The sequence below is a fragment of the Moschus berezovskii genome, chromosome 9, assembly GCF_049115385.1.
Source record: "Moschus berezovskii isolate FMDL1 chromosome 9, NW_MosBer_1.0, whole genome shotgun sequence".
Lineage (NCBI taxonomy): Eukaryota > Metazoa > Chordata > Mammalia > Artiodactyla > Moschidae > Moschus > Moschus berezovskii.
In genome coordinates, this window is record NC_142468.1 from 31735727 (window position 1) to 31757730 (window position 22004).

General features: G+C 41.4%; 1 protein-coding gene and 1 long non-coding RNA gene across 5 annotated transcripts in view; one reads left to right on the plus strand and one right to left on the minus strand.

Annotated features, from left to right (window-relative positions):
* Positions 1-18708, minus strand: part of LOC148776424 (uncharacterized) — a 102980-nt gene extending 84272 nt beyond the window's left edge. Inside the window, exon 1 of the long non-coding RNA XR_016038176.1 lies at positions 18491-18708. This is a non-coding gene — a long non-coding RNA (uncharacterized LOC148776424). The remainder of the gene's footprint in view (positions 1-18490) is intronic.
* RTN1 (reticulon 1) overlaps positions 1-22004 on the plus strand; it is a 250209-nt gene that overhangs the window by 194558 nt on the left and 33647 nt on the right. Inside the window, exon 1 of one of the 4 annotated variants that reach the window (XM_088839560.1) lies at positions 20618-20897. The exons of the other annotated variants lie outside the window; for them this stretch is intronic. Within the exon in view, the coding sequence (XP_088695686.1) occupies positions 20837-20897 (61 nt within the window). The 5' untranslated portion in view covers positions 20618-20836. Of the gene's footprint in view, positions 1-20617; positions 20898-22004 lie in introns of those variants that run through there. 4 annotated transcript variants of the gene reach the window in all.

Here is a 22004-nt window from a genome sequence, read left to right on the forward strand (position 1 = left end):
GTTAGAGCCTCATCCATACCTGTGATTCTAGCCTAATGGAAGCAGTGGGGAGGTTATGGAGGTTGTGGTAGTGAGAAGGGAGTTCTGGGCCTCTGCGCCTGGGAGTCCAGCAAGGAGTCTTCTGCCTTTGAGGTCCCAGCATACGCTGTGGCCCAGACTGGATTTGTCTACGTGTGAGAAAAAAAAGCAACAAACTTTGGGTCTTCGCAGAGGAAGAATCATGGGAAAGAAAAATGGACGCCACGTGGCAATCTATAATCTGAGTAATTGGTTCCTGAGTCGGTGAGGGAGTAAGAGTTGAAATCATTTTTCTTCTCTCAGATATTGCACATCCAAAGATAAATTCAACAAAGACCAGGCCCCAGCCTTTTAGAGAAATGAAACGTTTTGTAACATGTTGGTGCTTCTTTCTTATTGTTAGGAAGGCCTGGCCTGAGTAGCTGAAATAATGGAGCTCGGCAACTTGAACATTAAAATGCAGTCCTTGAATAAAACTTTGGAGAAAAGACCCCTTTTCTCATCCCCTGCGTACCCCCACCACAGTCCTTAAGCTTTGGCAGCCTTTCAAATCCTCTCTGAGCCCACAGCAGGACTTGTCGCCTTGGCTTGTTTTCTGGGACGTATATGATACCCTTTTTCCTTCTTGGGAATTCAAGCAGAGCTCTCTATCTCTGGCTGCAGCAGTGGTAGTCATTGTTGTAAATAGCTTGGACTAATTTATCTTTCTAAAATGCTTAGAATAGCATTCAGATGCCAAGATATTTGGAGTGGGGAAAAGAATGTTATTTTTATAAGAAATACTATTTTAGGGAATTGTTCTAACATTAAAAGACAGAAATGGGCCATATGGTTTGTCAGGAAATATCCTTGCAAAGCTAAAATCCATGTTACTGCCCACATGGTAGGGTAGTTAGCCATTTTCCCACTTTCTCTTAAATCAGATCATGATTCCTGAGTTATAGCCATCTCTCAAAACTAGAAGGATGCATGAGCTTGGCCAAGTGCTTTGAACTGACTCAAGGGAAAGCTAACACAGGCCTCATTTGTTTCCATCTACCTATGGAAGCCAGGTCCATATCTTCCTTGGGCTGAGTAATTATGACCATTTGTATCTCCTTCCACAGGGCCAGATTGTTTGATAGTTTCATTTTAGTGATTAAAAACTCCAGTGTTAATGTCAGCCAATTGTTTCGTTTTCTTTTACATCGTGCTCTAGCCACTTAATGAAGTATTTGACCCCTTGAGGTACATTTCAGACTATAAATCTCTCCTCATGCCTCCTAAAATAATAATGAGTTTTTTTAGTTTCTTTATTTCCTGCTTTTATCCCCAAATGATAACCACAATTTCCTCCATGACCAGAGTGATGAGGTACTATCAACCCTGGAAAAAGATATCCTGAATAACGTTCAAGGAAAATCAAATGAAGAGAGCCTTTGGCTCTTACTAGATGTTCAAAAATCTGAGAAAAATCAAGCTGATGTTTTTTAAATTCAGAAACATAGCAACTAGGAGTACATCAAATCAGCATAACTTAAATATTGGCATCTCTGGGTATGTTCTTTATAGAAGGACTCAAAAGACTGGGACTCTGGGGAAAGGGGCCGGGAAGCACAGCAGAAGGAAGAAAGACCTAAAGGCAGCCTGGAGGTGACAGCCAGCCCCCACCCTCAGAGAGACGTGGACGAGCGCAGTGGAGGGCGGGACATGTGCAGACTGGTGGTGAGGCCTGCCTTCCTGAGTAAGGCACAATGAATGTGATGAGTCTGCTCCTATCACCTGAATTCCTAATGCCTGTTCATTTAAGAGCTAGCAGTCCACTGGTTTTAGTCCTTAAAAATGACCTGAGAAACTGTTAAAATGCAAATTTGTGGGTTCCATCCCTATCAGTTCTGATTTGGTTAATCAGGGATGGATCCAGAAAATTTCAATTTTAGTGAATATTGAACTAGTTGATTTTAAAGCTAGTCAACACGGTTACACTGCCCTACCATTTGCTACTTTTTGTCTTTCTCTTTCACAGTCCTGCTTCCTTTTTTACGTTCTCCCAACACACACCATATTTGTGCATGTGTCCTTTGTCCTCAGAATTCTTTTTTAGTCATCAATTATCTAGGTACCCACTTAAGCTTCAGCTTCTCTCTTGGGTTTCTCACAGAATCTCATTATTGTTTCTTTGCGTCAAGCTGTGACTTCTCTCTCAGGCCATAAAACTACTGATAATTGATGGAAGTTGTTCCCTTATTGCTGCCACTGCAATTATAAATGATGATGATATTCTCAAGGTCATTTATATACCACAAAAAATAAACAGTGTTTGCTTTATGCACAGAACCTCTGAGGACCTGGTATATAATGTGTTGACTCATTAATCTGTACAGTCCATGTGCAAAAATTAGATAGAATCACTCCTTCCACTTTCCAGTTGAAGGCAACAGGTCAGAAGTACACATTCCAGTGTCAATTTTTTCTATTAATCTTGACTTAGAAAATTCATGTAGTGGATATTTATAGACTAACATATGTCAAGCATTATGCTAGGTGCTAATGATACAGTGATGATCCTGCCCTCATGAATCTTACAGTCTAGTTGAGAAGCAGGGAGGAAGACAAAGGGAATTATGAGCACATATATGGTGGCACCTAACGCAGTATTAAGGGCTTCCCAGATGGTGCTAGTGGTACAGAACCCACTTGCCTATGCAGGAGATGTAAGACACACAGGTTTGATCCCTGAGTCAGGAAGATACCCTGGAGGGGGCTTGGCAACACAGGTATGCATGCCTGGAGAATCCTATGGACAGAGGATCCTGGAGGGCTACAAGTCCATAGGGTCACAAAGAGTAGGACACGACTGAAGCAACTTAGTATGCATGCATGCAACCCAATATTGAATAGAGGGACAGGGCTATCAAGGAGACTGAAAGTTAAATTGGACTAAAGGTTGAATATGTTGACACTAGATCATGTCCTTCGGAGAAAGCAATGGCAAGCCACTCCAGTACTCTTGCCTAGAAAATCCCATGGATAGAGGAGCCTGGTAGGCTGCAGTCCATGGGGTCGCTAAGGGTCGGACACGACTGAGCGACTTCACTTTCACTTTTCACTTGCACACATTGGAGAAGGAAATGGCAACCCACTCCAGTGTTCTTGCCTGGAGAATCCCAGGGACGGGGGAGCCTGGTGGGCTTCCGTCTATGGGGTCACACAGAGTCGGATACAACTGAAGTGACTTAGCAGGAGCAGCAGCAGCAACAGATCATGTCCTTGATGGTTGGTTTCATTTAAAACAAAATTCTAAAATATATTTTCTTGTGGTTTTATCTTACTTATGAAATTTCAATAGAAAATAGGTTATAAAAATAAACCAGGGTGCTGGAATTGGACCCTTCTGACTTTAAATCTGAGCTCCACCCCTTATATGTTGTATGACTCTGGACAAATTAGTTTATCTTTCCAAATCTTAGGATTCTAATGTATGAAGCAGAATTAATGATCCTTAAACCACACGTCAGCAAAGTAATGCTCAAAATTCTTCAAGGCAGGCTTCAACAATACATGAACCAAGAACTTCCAGATGTTCAAACTGGATTTAGAAAAGGCAGAGGAACCAGAGATCAAATTGCCAATATCCGTTGAACCATAGAAAAAGCAAGAGAGTTCCAGCAAAACGTCTACTTCCGCTTTACTGACTACGCCAAAGCCTTTGACTGTGTGGATCACAACAAACTGTGGAAAATTCTTAAAGAGATGGGAATACCAGACCACCTGACCTGCCTCCTGAGAAATCTGTATGCAGGTCAAGAAGCAACAGTTAGGACTGGACATGCAACAACAGACTGGTTGCAAATCGGGAAAGGAGTACATCAAGGCTGCATATTGCCACCCTGCTTATTTAACTTACATGCAGAGTACATCATGCGAAATGCCCGGCTGGATGAAGCACAAGCTGGAATCAGGATTGCCAGGAGAAGTATCAATAACCTCAGGTATGCAGAAGACACCACCCTTATGGCAGAAAGTGAAGAAGAACTAAAGCGCCTCTTGATGAAAGTGAAAGGGGAGAGTGAGTGTTGGCTTAAAACTCAGCATTCAGAAAACTAAGATCATGGCATCTGGTCCCATCACTTCATGGCAAATAGATGGGGAAACAATGGAAACACTGAGAGACTTTATTTTTTTTGAGCTCCAAAATCACTGCAGATGGTGACTGCAGCCATGAAATTAAGACACTTGCTCCTTGGAAGAAAAGCTATGACCAACCTAGACAGCATATTAAAAAGCAGAGACATTACTTTGCCAACAAAGGTCCATCTAGTCAAAGCTATGGTTTTTCCAGTAGTCACGTATGGGTGTGAGAGTTGGACTATAAAGAAAACTGAGCGCTGAAGAATTGATGCTTTTGAATTGTGGTATTGGAGAAGACTCTTGAGAGTCCCTTAGACTGCAGGGAGATCAAACCAGTCCATCCTAAAGGAAATCAGTCCTGAATGTTCATTGGAAGGACTGATTCTGAAGCTGAAACTCCAATACTTTGGCCACCTGATGTGAAGAACTGACTCATTTGAAAAGACTCATTTGATGCTGGAAAGGATTGAAGGCAGGAGGAGAAGGGGACAACAGAAGATCAAATGGCTGGATGGCATTACTGATTCAATGGACATGAGTTTCGGCAAGCTCCAGGAGTTGGTTATGGACAGGGAAGCCTGGTATGCTGCAGTCCATGGGGTCACAAAGAATTAGACATGACTGAGAAACTGAACTGAACTGAACTGATAGACTTCTTTCAGCATGGAAAGAACTTTTTTCAGTATGAAAGATGGAAATCTTTCAATATGTTCACCACTACACAAACACACGTACATACTCTCACACACTCCGTATATTCTTGGGTTTTCTTTGATGTGGTTTGTTAAATCATTTGGTAGTAATCCCCCTGTAAAAAGAATTTTTAGGGACTGGCAATTTTTAGCTGTCATTAAAGTATCTCTTCATCTCTTCTGGTCTGTGCTCCTTAGTCTATAACTACAAACCAAGTATTTGAAAGAAACTGTGATCTCATCTGTGTTGCAATTACTTCATTACATTTCTGTCTTCTAATTTTTGATGACCCATCTGTGCCTTACTCGTTGTTTTCCAGCACTTGTACATGACTGGAACACTGAGCACTCAAAAACTGTGGCTCAGACAGTAAAGAATCTGCCTGCAATGCAGGAGATCTGGGTTCGATCCCTGGTTCAGGTAGATCCCCTGGAAAAGCTAATGGCTACCCACTTCAGTATTCTTGCCTGGAGAATTCCATGGTCAGAGGAGCCTGGTGGGCTACAGTCCATGGGGGTCACAAGGAGTGAGACATAACTGAGCGACTACCCCTTTCACTTTAACTTTGGCTTTGAACTTCCTGGTTGGGCAAAAAAGTCAAAGCAAAAAGATATTCTTTGTATTCATTCATTCAACAAATTATCTGTTAAATAATTATCACTATATAATATAATTTATTTAAGAAATGTTACACACACCGTGATATTAATTTGAAAAATAATGTGTCGCACAGTGGATTATATGAAACTCAAAGCATCATAGCAGGAAGAAAATAATTCTTGGAGTACAGCAATATTTTAAAGTAACATCCTTTAAGGTCCTGCCCTTGCTTTATTCAAGCCAAGGCAACTTGTTAGCACTTTGCTTTCCTCTAAGGAATGACTCTGTGTTGAGGTGCTCTGAAAGTGAAAGGGTTAGTTGCTCAGTCATGTCCAACTCTTTGTGACCCCATGGATTCAGGTGTTCTAATTTTACCCTCTTCTGAATTCCCCCTATCTGCTGGCTATTGACCACCCTAAGTGCTGGCCTATTTACATATGTGTGGCAAGAAGTAGTATCCTTCTTCTGCTGATGAAGCTGAGCTCAGGGAAGTCAAATAGTCTGAAGCAGTCAGACTAGTAAATGGCAGAGACAGAACTCTTTCCACTGCCACTGCTGCATCTTGACCAGACTAGATTCATATCCTGAAGCCAGAGAGAAAATGAGCCTGACTTTAGAGACTGTGAAAGTCGCTCAGTCGTGTCCAACTCTTTGTGACCCCACGGACTATACATTCCATGGAATTCTCCAGGCCAGTGTTCTGGAGTAGGTAGCCTTTCCCTTCTTCAGGGGATCTTCCCAACCCAGGGATCAAACTCAGGTCTCCCGCATTGCAGGTGGATTCTTTACCAGCTGAGCCACACATGAAGCCCAAAATTAGAGACTGCCAAAATTCATGCCTCCAGCTCATCCCTGCAGCATCAGGCTGTGTGGTATGCGCTTCAGGAAGGAGAAAGGCAGGAGCTAGATGTCAATATCTGAGCTTTCTTGGTTTCATTTTGTGGGCAGAACAAAATGTTAAACACATATTATCCTCCCCTTTCACTGAATTCTGAGCCCAAGTCCAGCTCCAGACACACTGGGGAAGCTCAAAACTGCCCCTTACCTTGAAATTGTCCTTTTTAGCTTCATAAACTGTAGACCCTTTGTTTTGCCCAGCCCCTGCCCTCTCTGGTGCAGACAGTATGTGGCTGTTATGAAATGTCAGTGTGTAGTACAGTATCCTGAATCACAGATGGCATTCTGAAGCCAGGCAGTCCTGGGTCTGTACCTGACTGCTGCGTATGGCTTCTGGGGATGGAGTCAAGTTCCCTAATCTGAGTCATACTTCCCTTCTGGTGGAATGGATGTATTAGCAGCCCTTTGTCATAAATCTGTGGTGAGGATTAAATGAGAGAATCCATGTGAAACACTTAGCCCAGTGTCTATCACTTGTATATGTTAATAAATGTGTGCTCTGATATGGCTTTTATTCTTTTAAGTGTGGAGTGTTTTTCTCTACTCTTTGATTCATATCGGAGTCACATATAATCTTCATCCCATGTTATTTGACAATTGCAAACGAAGAAATGAGGAGGACTTTTTTCACAAATTCCTGGTGGTTTATCTTAAACTAATGGAATTTTAAAATGGGAAGTTAAGAATCCTTCTCCACAAATCTGGTAATACTATATGAAGAAGGATGTTTAAATAGAGAAGACTTTGACATTTTCTCCTTTCCTTCTCACAAGTTTGATTCTATGACATGTATCTTTGCCAGACAAACATTTCTTTAAAAACTTAAATAACAACCTTCTCTCCTCCCCATGTACTGTCTGTCAACCCCCAAACAGCCACTGTATGCTTCTGTAGAGTCAAGAGGATGGAGTGGTGTGTGTGCTGTCATAGTTGTGAAGGCTGCTATTCACTCTGTGTTGTGATCTGGGTTAGAAAGTCCTCAAGGAATGGTGTGCAAGCATAACCTGCCCAGTTTCTCTTTATTTTCATGGCAATTGCTTAAGAAGACTTGATTAACAATCACGTTAATAGGAACATTCTAAGGAGACCACTACTTGATTATATAGCAAAACATCTTCTGAAATGTCTTAAAATACACTTGCAAAATGTGCTAGACATTTATGATAATAGGATGTTGTTTACCTTTTTTGTGTGTATGATAGCTTTGTATGTAAACACTTGTTTAGCATATTGTTGCTGTTTAGTCGCTAGATTGTGTCTGACTCTTTTGTGACCCCATGGACTGTAGGCTCCTCTGACCACAGGATTTTCGAGGCTAGAATACTGGAGTGGGTTGCCATTTCCTCCTCCAGGGAATCTTCCTGACCCAGGGATCAAACCCACATCTCCTTTATTGGCAGGTGAGCCACCTAGGAAGCATATACTAGCACATATCTTTTTTATCTTCTAGCAAATGAACGGGCTGAAAGATGGCTGTACGCCTACTCTTATGGAGGTATTGAAACACATTGCTGAAGGAGATTGGGCCAAACACACCAGAGTTCTTTTCACTTCAAGTTTAATATCAGATGTCAGTTTTGCTGAATTATCTTTAAGTAACCGTCTCTAACCTTTAAGACTTTTAAAAACCGTCCATACCTGGAACACGAGAGTAAAAGAAAAATAAGAATGTAATTTGAGCACAGCTCTATCGTTATTTTATACCCAGAGAGTAAGTCTGTGCTAAGAACACTGAAGTTGAATCAAGAAGTGGCCCTAACTCTGTTGCTGAGACCAGGAGTTCTGTGAGCAGACACATCTGTCTAGATCTCCAGGTTAACCAACTTCAAAAGCATTCCTACAGGGTCAGTGGACAACAATTGAGTCGTTCTAAGTGTCTTTGAATACTCACCTCACATGAGTTTTTAGCCTGGGACTTGATATCACCATTATTATGAAAGAATGAATGTCTTTCTGGTCTCTGAGACTTCTGGAGTCACTGTAACACAGACACTATCTTACACGTTAAAAAGAGAAAAGAGGTCACTCTTTCCGTTTGTCTCACCAGGTCCTTCCCTCACCTGTGTCCACAGTCTGTTCTCTATGTCTGCATCTCCACCTTTGCCCTCTCACTGCCATCATAACCAGGAGTGTTCTAATTCAGTTATGTCCAACTCTTTGTGACCTGATAGACTGTAGCCCGCCAGGCTCCTCTGTCTATGGGATTCTCCAGGCAAGAATCCTGGAATAGGTTGCCAGGTCCTCCACCAGGGGATCTCCTCAACCCAGGGATCAAACCCTCGTATCTAAATCTCCTGCATTGCCAGGCAGGTTCTTTACCACTAGCACCACCTGGGAATCAGGCTGGTGCTGAGGTTTAGTTTTGGCATGTGGAATTTGAATCTGTGCTGGGACATGAACTGGTAATCTTACATACACAGGGAAAGAAATGGCTGAGGTGAAAGATCTAACATAACAACATCTTTGCTTTATTTTGTTTTTGTAAAGGAACATTCTGATTTTTCCAGGCAAATACTGATGGCCAAATTTACTCAAAGGAAACTATCAAGGCCTGAAAGGGAAATCTGGAGCATGCTAGATGAGGTTGTAACAGAGAAGAGAAGAGTGCATGTACTGACGACTCTAAAATGTGGTTGGCCCGCTGTGGTAGATACCAGTCATTTTAAACCCTATTCTCTCATGTTCTCCTACTGCTATGGAGCTTATAAAAACATATAGTGACATATAGCTATATGACATGCACATGTAATTTTTCCAGAATGCCTTGCACATAGGGGAAAATATACAAGCTGTTTGAGTGCCTGGCTCTTTTTTTTTTTTTTTGGTCAATATAGCTATTACTACCTTCCTACTATTTTATCTCCCCCTCTTAGGCTTATTAGCATGAACTAAATGCAGTTGATTTCACAAAGCAATTGAAGGGATGAAGAGAAATACAGATTATTAAAAATGTACCAGACATTGGATGGGAGGTGGGAGGGAGGTTCAAGGGTGGGGGACATGTGTATACCTATGGCTGATTCATGTTGATGTATGGCAGAAGGCAACACAATATTATAAAGCAATTATCCTTTAATTAAAAATAAATTTTTAAAAAAGTTAAATGATTACTAAGTTAGCTAAGAGTGGAGAGGTGTTCATATTCTAGGAAGCATATTCTTCCAGTCTTAATGTTTTTATTCCTTTGAGCTCCTATGGTTGTGTGCCTTAGAATTTTGCTATTTCTGTCCTAACACATTTCTCCACAAAAACTGACTATTCTTGTCCTTTGTCTGCTTACTTCTTTCCTAATACAAGGCCTCCTCTGAAATTCCAAACCTAAATAGCGAGACTAGTTTTATGAATTCAGTTGGCTTCTTGCTGAGGAAAAAAATTCAGTGCTGCTTCAGCAGCTTCCTTCAACACACTTTCAGATTAGTATTTTTTTTTAAATTTTTTTCTAGGTATGTGAGGAGTGGTTTACAAAATTGCAACCGTTTGCACAAATTTACTCCTGTGCTGTAAATGTTTAATGAGATCATTATTTTGAATCCAGCTTCTGGTCCTTGTTCACTATTGCATATTCAGCAGAGGAATTTTTTTTTTTTTTTTTTTTTTTTGGTCAGTGGTAGGGAGACTTTGGACTTACCTGGTGGCTCAGTGGTAAAGAATTCACCTGCAATGCAGGAGACACAGGAGAGCTGGGTTCAATCCCTGGGTCAGGAAGCTCCCCCAAAGAAGGAAATGGCAACCCACTCCAGTATTCTGGCCTGGAAAATCCCATGGACAGAGAGCCTAATGGGCTATAGTCCATAGGGTCACAAAGAGTCAAACATGACTGAGCATGCACGGGGGACTTTATGTTGCTGCTGCTGCTAAGTCACTTCAGTTGTGTCCGACACTGTGCGACCCCATAGACGGCAGCCCACCAGGCTCCCCCGTCCCTGGGATTCTCCAGGCAAGAACACTGGAGTGGGTTGCCATTTCCGTCTCCAATGCATGAAAGTGAAAGTGAAGTCATTCAGTCATGTCCGACTTGATGGACCTGAGTTTGAGCAAACTCCAGGAGTTAGTGATGGACAGGGAATCCTGATGTGCTTCTTTCCATGGGGTCGCAGAGTTGGACACGACTGAGCGACTGAACTAAACTGAACACAACTATCAATTTGAAAATAAATAATAAGGATAGTTAGAACAATCCTCAAAATCCTCAAAATTACAATTCTTACAATCAGTGGACCAAAGAAAAAACTCTCAATGCCAATTGGAAAACATTTTGAACAATAATATTGACATAATAGATGGGGAAGCAGTGTCAGACTTTATTTTTGGGGGCTCCAGAATCACTGCGGATGCTGATTGCAGCCATGAAATTAAAAAACGCTTACTCTTTGGAAGGAAAGTTATGACCAACCTAGATAGCATATTAAAAAGCAGAGACATTACTTTGCCAACAAAAGTCCGTCTAGTCAAGGCTATGATTTTTCCAGTGGTCATGTATGGATGTGAGAGTTGGACTGTGAAGAAAGCTGATCACCGAAGAATTCATGCTTCTGAACTGTGGTGTTGGAGAAGACTCTTGAGAGTCCCTTGGACTGCAAGGAGATCCAACCAGTCCATGCTAAAGGAGAGCAGTCCTGGGTGTTCATTGGAAGGACTGATGCTAAAGCTGAAACTCCAATACTTTGGCCACCTCATGCGACGAGTTGACTCATTGGAAAAGACTCTGATGCTGGGAGAGATTGGGGGTGGGAGGAGAAGGGGACAACAGAGAATGAGATGGCTGGATGGCATCACCGACTCGATGGACATGAGTTTGAGTGAACTCCGGGAGTTGGTGATGGACCGGGAGGCCTGGCGTGCTGTGATTCATGGGATCGCAAAGAGTCGGACACGACTGAGCAACTGAACTGAACTGAACTGAACTGAATGTATTAAAACTTGCAGGATGCAGCTGTAGTGTTTAGAGGGCATTTAATACTTTTCAATGAAGTATTAGAAAAGAAGAAAGACTGACAATAATGTAAGCTTTCGTTTTAAGGAGCTAATAAAGGAAGTCAAAGCTATGGTTTTTCCAGTAGTCACGTACAGATGTGAGGGCTGAACCATAAAGAAGACTGAGTGCCGAAGAATTAATGCTTTCAAACTCTGGTCTGAAGAAGACTCTTGAGAGTCCCTTAGACAGCAAAGAGATCAAACCAATCAATCCTAAAGGAAATCAACCCTAAGTATTCATCAGAAGGACTGATGCTGAAGCTGAGGATCCAGTCCTTTGGCCACCTGATGAGAAGAACCAGCTCATTGGAAAAGACCCTGTTGTTGGAAAAGATCGAAGGCAAAAGGAGAAGGAGATGACAGAGGATTAGATGGTTGGATGGCATTACTGACTCAATGGACATGAGTTGAGCAAACTCCAGGAGATAGTAAAGGCCAGGATGCCGGGCATGCTCCAGTCCATGGGGTTGGTTGCAAAGTTGGACATAGTTTAGCGAATGAACAGCAATAAATGAAGAGCAAATGAAAGTAAAGTAAGATAATGATTATAAAAAGAATAAAAGAGAGAGTATATATACAGCAGAGAAAAGGCAATAGAGTAAAATTTTATTCTTTAAAACTAATTCATTATATTGAAAAATCTTCAACACAATGATCAAGAAAGAGAGAAAAAGCTTAAAATATCATGAGAAAGGAAACATGACTATGACTCCTCCAGATTATTAAAAAATGATATTATGAGTAACATGCCAATAAAGTTGACAATATATTTTAAATGGGCAAATTAATCTGGAAAAAACTGACCAAAATTGTTATAAGCAGAATTTTAAAAATCAGAATAATCCTATACTATTAAAGAAATCTGTAGTTAAAGATCATCTCACAAATAAAACTCCAGGTCCAAATGGGTTCCCTGGTGAATTCTTGCAAACATTCCGAAATGAAATAATACCATCTTACATAAACTCCTTTGGAAAATATTAGAGGGATTAACACTTTCCAACTCTTTTCTGTCGCCAGTTTACCCTTGATGCAAAAACTTAAGAAAATATTATAAGGAAAGAAGAGGACAATATCTCTCATGAATATAGATAATAAAATTCTACACAAAATACTAACAAACTGAATCCAAATTGAGCAACAATATATAAAAAGAATGTCACAACAGGGCTACATGAAATTTATTCTAGGAATGCAAGTTTGCTCTAACACTCAAAATTCAATCCATGTAATGTGGCTATGGTTTTTCCAGTGGTCATGTATGGATGTGAGAGTTGCACTGTGAAGAAAGCTGATCACCGAAGAATTGATGCTTTTGAACTGTGGTGCTGGAGAAGATTCTTGAGAGTCCCTTGGACTGCAAGGAGATCCAACCAGTCCATTCTAAAGGAGATCAATCCTGGGTGTTCATTGGAAGGACTGATGCTAAAGCTGAAACTCCAATACTTTGGCCACCTCACGCAAAGAGTTGACTCATTGGAAAAGACTCTGATGCTGGGAAGGATTGGGGGCGGGAGGAGAAGGGGATGACAGAGAATGAGATGGCTGGATGGCATCACCAACTCGATGGACATGAGTTTGAGTGAACTCCAGGAGTTGGTGATGGACCGGGAGGCCTGGCGTGCTGTGATTCATGGGGTCACAAGGAGTTGGACACAACTGAGTGACTGAACTGAACTGAATGTATATATTAGTAAAATTAAGGAGAAAGCCCATGTGATCATCTCACTAGGCTCAGTAAAAGCATTTAATAAAATTCAGTATCTATTCATGACAAAAATTCTCAGAAAATTGGTACCAGAGGGAATTTTCTTATTCTGATAATGGATAGCTAAAAAATTCACAGCTTGCGTCATGTTTAATTGTGAAATTTTGAGCACATTTTCCCCCTTAATTAAAAAAAAAGACAGGATAGTCCCTGTTAACCACCTCTACTAAACATTATACTAGAAGTCCTAGTCAATGCAGTAAGTAAAGGTAAAGAAATGAAATATAAAGATTGGAAAGGAAGAGATAAAGCCATCTTTATTCAGAGAAGATATTCTTATATATGCATAAAATTCAAAAGAATCTACAAATAAAATTAATAAGTAAATCTAGCAAGGTCACTATTACAAAAATTAATCTGGTATAGCTTTTCCACTTTCTACTTAGAACATTTCTGTGTCAGTATGTTTTAGGACTCTTTTGAAAACATCCTTTGGCTAGGTCTTTTTCATCCATCATGAGAGCTTTCATCATTTTTTATTTGGCATTATTTAGATATATTTAGAAGCATTTTAATGCTTTATTTTGTGCTTTCAATTCACTATTTTCTTTGCTTCTTATTTTTCCTTTGCCTAATTTCTGTTTGATTGAATTAATTAACTTGCTTGTAAATTTTATTCTTGTAGAAGTTATGTATTCTAATTATTTTCTTTTCATGGAGACCATTAAATATTTAGCATATAAATATGACATTTTCATAGTCTAAATATCTCTATCCTCCTCCTGAACAACACTAGGATCTTAGAATGCTTTTGCTCTTATCACTGCTTTCTACCTATGTTCTATTTTGTCCACTGTTTTACTTTCATCTTTCATTTATAACCCTTTCATTAAGTTAGCCATTACTGATCTTTATACTCAGCATTCTTTCATGCATGTCACTTTTACCTTTTCACTGAATTTAGATTCAGTTTTATTCTTTCTGGAGTGCCGTTTTTGGTATATTTTTCTGCAGAGTCTGCCATTAGGAAATTCTCTCATTTCTTATTTTTTTTTAAATGCCTGTATTAGTCTTTCTGTGTATATAATTCTAGATGATGGCTATTCTCCTTCACCACTTTGAGGATATTATTTCATTGTCTTCTAGCTTCTATTAATAAAAAGATTGCTGTTCATCTCATTTGTCTGTTATTTATATCTGCTTTTAAAATTTCTCCTTTGTTTTGATGCCCTGCAATTTCACTGTGATGTGAGTCAGGGTATGGATTTCTTACTTGTCTTGCTTAGGGCTAGAATTTATGTCTTTCGTCAATTCTGGATAACTGGATAACCATGAGGGTGTGGCCACTCATCTAGAGCCAGACATCCTGGACTGTGAAGTCAAGTGGGCCTTAGGAAACACTACTACAAACAAAGCTAGTGGAGGTAATAGAATTCCAGCTGAGCTATTTCAGATCCCAAAACATGATGCTGTTAAAGTGTTGCACTCAATATGCCAGCAAATTTGGAAAACTCAGTAAGTGCCCACAGGACTGGAAAAGGTCAGTTTTCATTCCAATCCCAAAGAAGGGCAATGCCAAAGAATGTTCTAACTACCACACAATTGTGGTCATTTCATATGCTAGCAAGATTATCAGAGAAGGCAATTGTCAACCCACTCCAGTACTCTTGCCTGGAAAATCCCATGGATGGAGGAGCCTGGTAGGCTGCAGTCCATGGGGTTGCAAAGAGTCAGACATGACTGAGCGACTTCACTTTCACTTTTCACTTTGATGCATTGGAGAAGGAGATGGCAACCCACTCCAGTGTTCTTGCCTGGAGAATCCCAGGGACGGTGGAGTGTGGTGGGCAGCCACCTAAGGGGTCACACAGAGTTGAACACGATTGAAGTGACTTAGCAGTAGCAGCAGCAGCAAGATTATACTAAAAATCCTTCAAGCTAGGCTTCAGCAATATGTGAACCAAGAACTTCCAGATGTACAAGCTAGATTTAGAAAAGGAAGAGGAACCATAGATCAAATTGCCAACATCCGTTGGATCATAGAAAAAGCAAGAGAATTCCAGAAAAACATCTGCTTCAATGACTATGCTAAAGCCTTTCACTGTGTGAATCACAACAAACCGTGGACAAAAGAGATGGGAATAACAGGTCACTTTACCTGCCTCCTGAGAAGCGTGTATGCAGGTCAAGAAGCAACAGAACTGGACATGGAACAATGGACTGGTTCAAAATTGGGAAAGGAGTATGACAAGGCTATATATTGTCACCCTGCTTATTAAACTTCTGTGCAGAGTACATCTTGTGAAATGCTAGGCTGGATGAATCACAAGCTGAAATCAAGATTGCTGGAAGAAATATCAACAACCTCAGATATGCAGATGATACCACCCTAATGGCAGAGGTGAAAAGGAACTTAAGAGCCTCTTAAAGAGAGTGAAAGAAGAGAGTGAGAAGTCTGACTTGAAAACCAACATTCAAAAAACTAAGATCATGGCATCTGGTCCCATCACTTCATGGCAAATAGAACAGGAAAAAGTGGAAACAGTGACAGACTTTATTTTCTTGGGCTCCAAAATCACTGCAGACAGTGACTGCAGCCATTAAATTAAAAGACACTTGCTCCTTGGAAGGAAAGCTATGACAAATCTAAGCAGCATATTAAAAAGCAGAGACATCTCTTTGCCAACAAAGTCCATATACTCAAAAGTATGATTTTTTCAGTAGTCATGTATGGATGTGAAAATTGGACCATAAAAAAAGCTGAGTGCCGAACAATTGTTGCTTTTGTATTGTAGTGTTGGAGAAGACTCTTGAGAGTCCCTTGGACTACAAGGAGATCAAACCAATCCTAAAGGAAACCAGCCCTGAATACCCTAAATATTCATTGGAAGGACTGATGCTGACATTAAAGCTCCAGTACGTTGGCCACTTAATGAGAAGGGCTGATTCATTGGAAAGGACCATGATGCTGGGAAAGATTGAAGGCAAAAGGAGTAGGAGGCAGCAGAGGATAAGACGGTTAGATAGAATCACCGACTCAATGGACATGAATTTGAGCAAACTCCAGGAGATAGTAAAGGACAAGGAAGTCTGGTGTGCTGCAGTTTATGAGGTTGCAAAGAGTCAGACATGACTTAGTGACTGCACAGCAACGGTCGATTCTGGAAACTTCTCAGCCAAATTTGGATAAATTATGCCACTTCCCATGTTACTCCTCTGCTTAAAATCCTGCTGGGTCTCCCTCATCTGTTGACAGTATTACTACTCAGAGCTGTCACAGTCTGGCCTCTACACATTTCTGAAATTAAGTTTCCACCTCTGTCTGCCAGGAAAGCCCATCACTCAAACTGCTGATACTCATAACTTAGCTTAATTGTCACCTATTCTCTGACGCCTTTCCTGAAATCTCTGCCCCTAAGAACTCTGTGTACGCTCGGTTTCCTGTTCACACAGTCCACTGATTGCATTTATCTATTTATATGTAAATTTCCCCCCCAATAAACTCAAGTCCCAGTGGGCAGTTCCCTTTGTATTTACAGAGACAGGCACTTAGTGTGGGCTCGATAAACAGTTGTAGATTGAATGAATGAATGAATCAAGAAAATGAAAGTAAATACTGTCTACCTCATAGGGATCTTGTAACAACTAAATATCAGTGCATACCACAAGATAAAGCACCTGGAAAATAACAACTGCTAATCTCTTATTTGAATTGAAGACAATTCATGCAGTGTTTTGGTACAGTGGGTTATGTACCAAATTGGTTTTTCCTTTAAATTTCCTTATTCCATATGGCATAGAACAGAGTGCTTAATGTTTTTTGATTATAATGAAGTATGTTTTTGGTTTTGTGCCTTTTCTTCCAATTGCTGTACTTCTGAGCCTAAAAAACCAGGGAGTTCTATGAGAATGCTTGATATAGTTTACTAGCTATTACATTCTGTTCTGAAAATTGAGTGTATCTGTGAATGCTCTTCTCCCATACATGTCAATGGCGTTCTCCTTTCTTCCATTAGGTGTCTACTCTAATTTTACGACGAGTTAGGCCTTTACAGATTCTCATTATAAAATAGCAAATGTCCACCCACATTCTTTTCTATCCTCTTTTACCTGCTTTATTTTCACTCCACAAGTGAAATATATACAGTATTTACCTCTTTTATTATTTTCTGCACCTCCCATACACACTGGCATATAACTTCTTAAGGGTAGGAACTTTGCTTTATGCTTAGAGCAGTATTTGGAATACAGTAGGTGCTTGGTACATATTTCTTAAATAAGTGTGTCAATGCAGGTGCCATTGAGTCTCATCAGTATAAATCCTGATGCTACAGTAGACAAACACAGTACGGCCACTCTGGACATGGTAGCCTTCAACATTCATCTAGTCTGGGATGTGATTTCAAAACTTGGCTCTTTTGCTTTTCCCTGTAACAGACTAATGCACGATTTCATCCTGAAAACTAAAGAAATCACTTCCCTTCCTGGCAGTACCTAAACCGAGTTCTAAGCTGGCTGCATACAAAGCCCGTCTGTTCTCTCCTGGTTTAAAGACAGAGGCAGTTCCTGCCCGCTTTCAGCAAGCTTTATTTTGCTTTCTGTTTTCTTTCACTGCTAAAGGACAATTTACATATCTTTTCTACCCATTCTATCGTTTTGACCTTGCCAAGAGCTTTCAATTAATACTTTGTGTGCACTTGTGCAAAGAAAGCACCCATTTGCAATGTCTATGGGAAATAAATTCTTATTATTTCATAGAAACAAACGTCTAAATCTGTAATTCATTTGTATATTATGAGAGAGCAGTTCAGAGATGATAAATGACTTGTTGAAAGCCACAGAACTAAAGTTTGTAACACAAGTGGATCTAACACCCGCATCCCCAGTCAAGTTTGTACTCTTCTGCCTGATTTTCCTTTAATTTTCCATTTATGCTTCTCCTAAGCACCTGGGCATTAATAGAAAACCCCCAGTTCTTACTAGTGTGTATCTCTGTCTGTGACATCAGACATCTTACCTCCTCAATCTTCAACTGTCAAACTGTTGAATTGATTTTTCGGGTGCCATCAAGCTTCTCTTTCCAGATTTAGCATGACTGAAAAGAATGTGGTCTTTCAGCTAAGCTGACATTCCAAGGTCAGCTTTGTGGCCAGTGAAAACTCATGGCCTAAGAATTCTGACACAGCTACCCGACACCTGAGGGAGAGCTTGCCTCTGCCTACTCTTCCTTGCTAGGGACATGCCGCTCCCACCTTGCTGCTCAGTACTGACTGTCAGAGCCACACACTGGCTCCAGTAACGTGACAGTGAACACTCACCGCTCAAGATACCTGGGGCACCTTCTGTGTTAAGGCTAATGTCTGGGGCTATCACTGGACAGGCAGTGCCTCCTAGTGGCCAAGGCTCCAAAGGTTTCCAGCCGAAAAGTGGCCAGGACAACAACAACCCACCTGGCAACCCCTTCTCTCTCCTTCTGAGTCTTGTCCCTACCTTTTCGCAGTGTGTCCAGTCCACATCATGCAGTGAGAATTCATCATCAGGTCCCAGTCTTTTCAGTATTTTGCTGACTGAATTCCCAGTCATGACCACGATGATGAAAAAATTGTGGGAGGACGGTAGGAAGTATAAATATAACAAAGTCAGTAACACCTCCAGAGCAAGTCAGTTTGAAAAGTGCTTTGTAATCATGTGGTCACTGCTCCTCCTTCTCATCAGCCAAATGGGAGCTCTGACCACCCCACTCTTATAGGAGACTTACGATGCCCAGAAGTGCCGAATCATCCTGCTGCAGTCATTCTTCTTAAACTGCCTTAAGAATAATTCCAGATGTGTTACAGAGATATGCAGAGGCTTAACTGGTTTCTCTGGAAGCTTTTATTCTAAAAGGAACATGCATGATTCTAAGGATCATATTTTAAAGTGTATATGCTTCATAAAATGAAAGGTAAATCATTTCCAGAAGCATAACCTTGAGATTAGGTCCTTAGGCTCTTGCTGGAACAGCGTGGACAAATACATATTTGGATCTGGGAGGTGCAGAGGAATTGTGGAGGCTCCACTTCTCCATGAGGGAGAGAAAGCCTATACAATGGATAAGGTCATGCTACAACAAAGGGAGGTGGGAACTCTTCCTTCTATAAACCCCTTTGGTCCCCAAGGCATCTTTGTCCTCATGCTATGTCTTGTCTCCTCAAGAGTCCCTTGTACCAGGACTTTTCCCAGAAAATGCATAAATTCCAATCTTTTCTCTGTGCTATTTCTACCTTTTCATCATCAAAACATACCTATCCCCTGTCCATTCTCTCAACTGCCTTGGAAAGTAATCTGATAAAGCATTTCATGCTAAAATTTGAATAGTAGGTCACCCACCACCCATTGCTGACAAAAGTCTGTATGGTCAAAGCTATGGTTTTCCAGTGGTCATGTACGAATGTGAGAGTTAGACCATGAAGAAGGCTAAGTACAAAAGAATTGATGCTTTTGAACTATGGAGTTGGAGAAGACTCTTGAGAGTCTCTTGGACAGCAAGGAGATCAGAGCAGTCATTCCTAAAGGAAATCAATCCTAAATATTCATTGGAAGGACTGGTGCTGAAGCTGAAGCTCCGCGGTACTTTGGCCACCTGATACGAAGAGCTGACTCATTGGAAAAGACCCTGATGCTGGGAAAGATTGAAGGCAGGAGGAGAAGGGGGTAACAGAAGAATGAGATGGTTGAATGGCATCACTGATTGATTGGACATAAGTTTGAGCAAAACTAGGAGATAGGGAAGGACAGGGAAGCCTGGTGTGCAGCAGTCCATGGGGTCACAAAGAGTCAGACACAACTGAGTAACTGAACAATAAGACATTGTTCTGCTCCTCCCATTGACATTCACATTGTAAGTGGGGACACCTGAAGCCCTTGAATCACTGGACTTGGAAATCAACTTTATCTCCCGAATTATACATACCACTCACATCCATCATCCCCTAACACTCAACCCCAAATATGATTTTGTTAAGGAAGCAGGTCCTTTGCTGCCTGAGCTCTGTTTGGATGTCCCCACAACTGACCACTCTTGGTGTGTCACTATAGTGACTAATTACGTGTGCCAGAGTCCAGAGGCTTTGATCCCGACCTACTGACACCACATTCAGATATTGTCGAATATTCATTCAACCCACAAACAGAGCTGAGAAGTGACACTAAACCTTCAGGGTTTCTTTGCAATGATTGCGCCTTGCCGGGGAAGGTTTTGGATAGCCATGGGCTGTTCCAAAAGAGGAAAGACACCTGGAAGATGTCAAGCAGTTACAGTGTGGCCAGAATGTAAAGAATTGGAGGTTGGGTGGGGGGAGGTGAATGAGCGTGCGGACATTTAGGGGATATGATGCTGAAAGCCTGAGGTCTGTACTGCCATCATCAAGTTCTTGGGTTTCTAAGAGATTTCTAGAAAATGCACCATGCCAGTAAGACCCAGAAACAGCCCGCGTGTTCTGGTCTCACTCCTACCCTTGGCCCTTTCTCCTCCTTCTCTCAAACCTCCCACCCCTGGTCAGCTTTTGCACCTTCCGGGTGAGACTGCCTTTAAACGTCTCCAGGGCAGCTCGCCTCTGCTCTGGAGCCTAGCTGCACCCGCATCGCCCGGCGCGCGGGCTGATCCGCACCGCACCGCGCTGATTCGCTGCCGCGGAGACTGCGGCGCCCGCCCCTCACGGTGCACGCCGGCTGGTGCAGCCTCAGTCTCTCTGCAGCCGCGGCCACCGGGAGCAGCGCTGCAGCCGGGGCACCGACGCTTGAGTGCCCGCTCAGCGCCCCCGAGGACAGCAACGGCGAGCCCTCAAAGCGCGCACGATGCAGGCCACCGCCGATTCCACCAAGATGGACTGTGTTTGGAGCAACTGGAAAAGTCAGGGTATTCTCTTTATTTCAGTAGTGCATGCCTGCGGCGCACGGGAACCCGGGACCCGGAATCAGCCATTGTGCATCATTTCACCTGTGGGACCTATGCATGCTTTATACCCAAGAGCTTTCTGTTGGGGGGGGAGTAAACTTGTTATGTCAAAAATCAGAGTGGATGGTGTTTGGTTTTTTGGTTTTTTTACTTTTTCCATCTTAAAAAAAAAAAAATCCCCCACCCCCACCCCTTTGTTTTCTTGTTGTCAGGCTACTGTTTTAAATATGCATCTTTTGCCTCCTCCTGGAGCTCTTTTGGGTTCCGCTAAACGTTCAGTACTTGTTTAATCTCTTCTTATTCCCAGAGTTAAAATGCTTTCTTATTGTTCCATGTATCCCAGTGCATTTAATTTGTGCCTAAATATTGAAATCTAGTAGAACCGTTAACTGAGTGGGCTCTAGTGCATCCTTTTAAGAGGGACACACCCATTTTAGGGTTATTATTTGTGGTCACACAAAGGAAACTGGAAATGCAGAATAGCTCTCAAAATCCTGAAAATATGATGGCGTAGACACATATTAGGATGATTCACTTTAAATATTTCGGGGTTTTTTGTCTGTCATTGGGGTAGCTTGTAACTGCTGCTCATTAATAACGGGTATATCTGGAACAAATGGAGGGAAATTAAAAAACAGTGCCAGTTGCTCTCTGATATAACAGATTTATTTTGAGACAGTCCATATTAGCACTGGGTGTGGCCACCCTCCAGCCTCGCTTGGATTGCTTTTCAGCCATTTTTATTCAGCCTCATACTTCACACATCTCCATCTCGCCTTTGTTACGTTAAGATTCTCTCCTTCACCTTGCTCAGTTTGCCATTACTAGGAGAAGGGGAGACTTTGCAAGAATGAATTATGTGTTGTAAACTTGGATGTTTGTAATATGAGGTATCTTTTAATGTTTAACAAATGGTTCTGAAGAAGGTGCGTTTGACTTAACCTGCAGGGTTGCAGCATCCCTCAGGGGACCAAGAATACTCTGGAGCAGAAGCAGATTTAAAAAAAAAAAAAAAGGCACCTTTCTCTTGTAATATTGTATCACAGAAAGAATGGAATGTCTTAATGC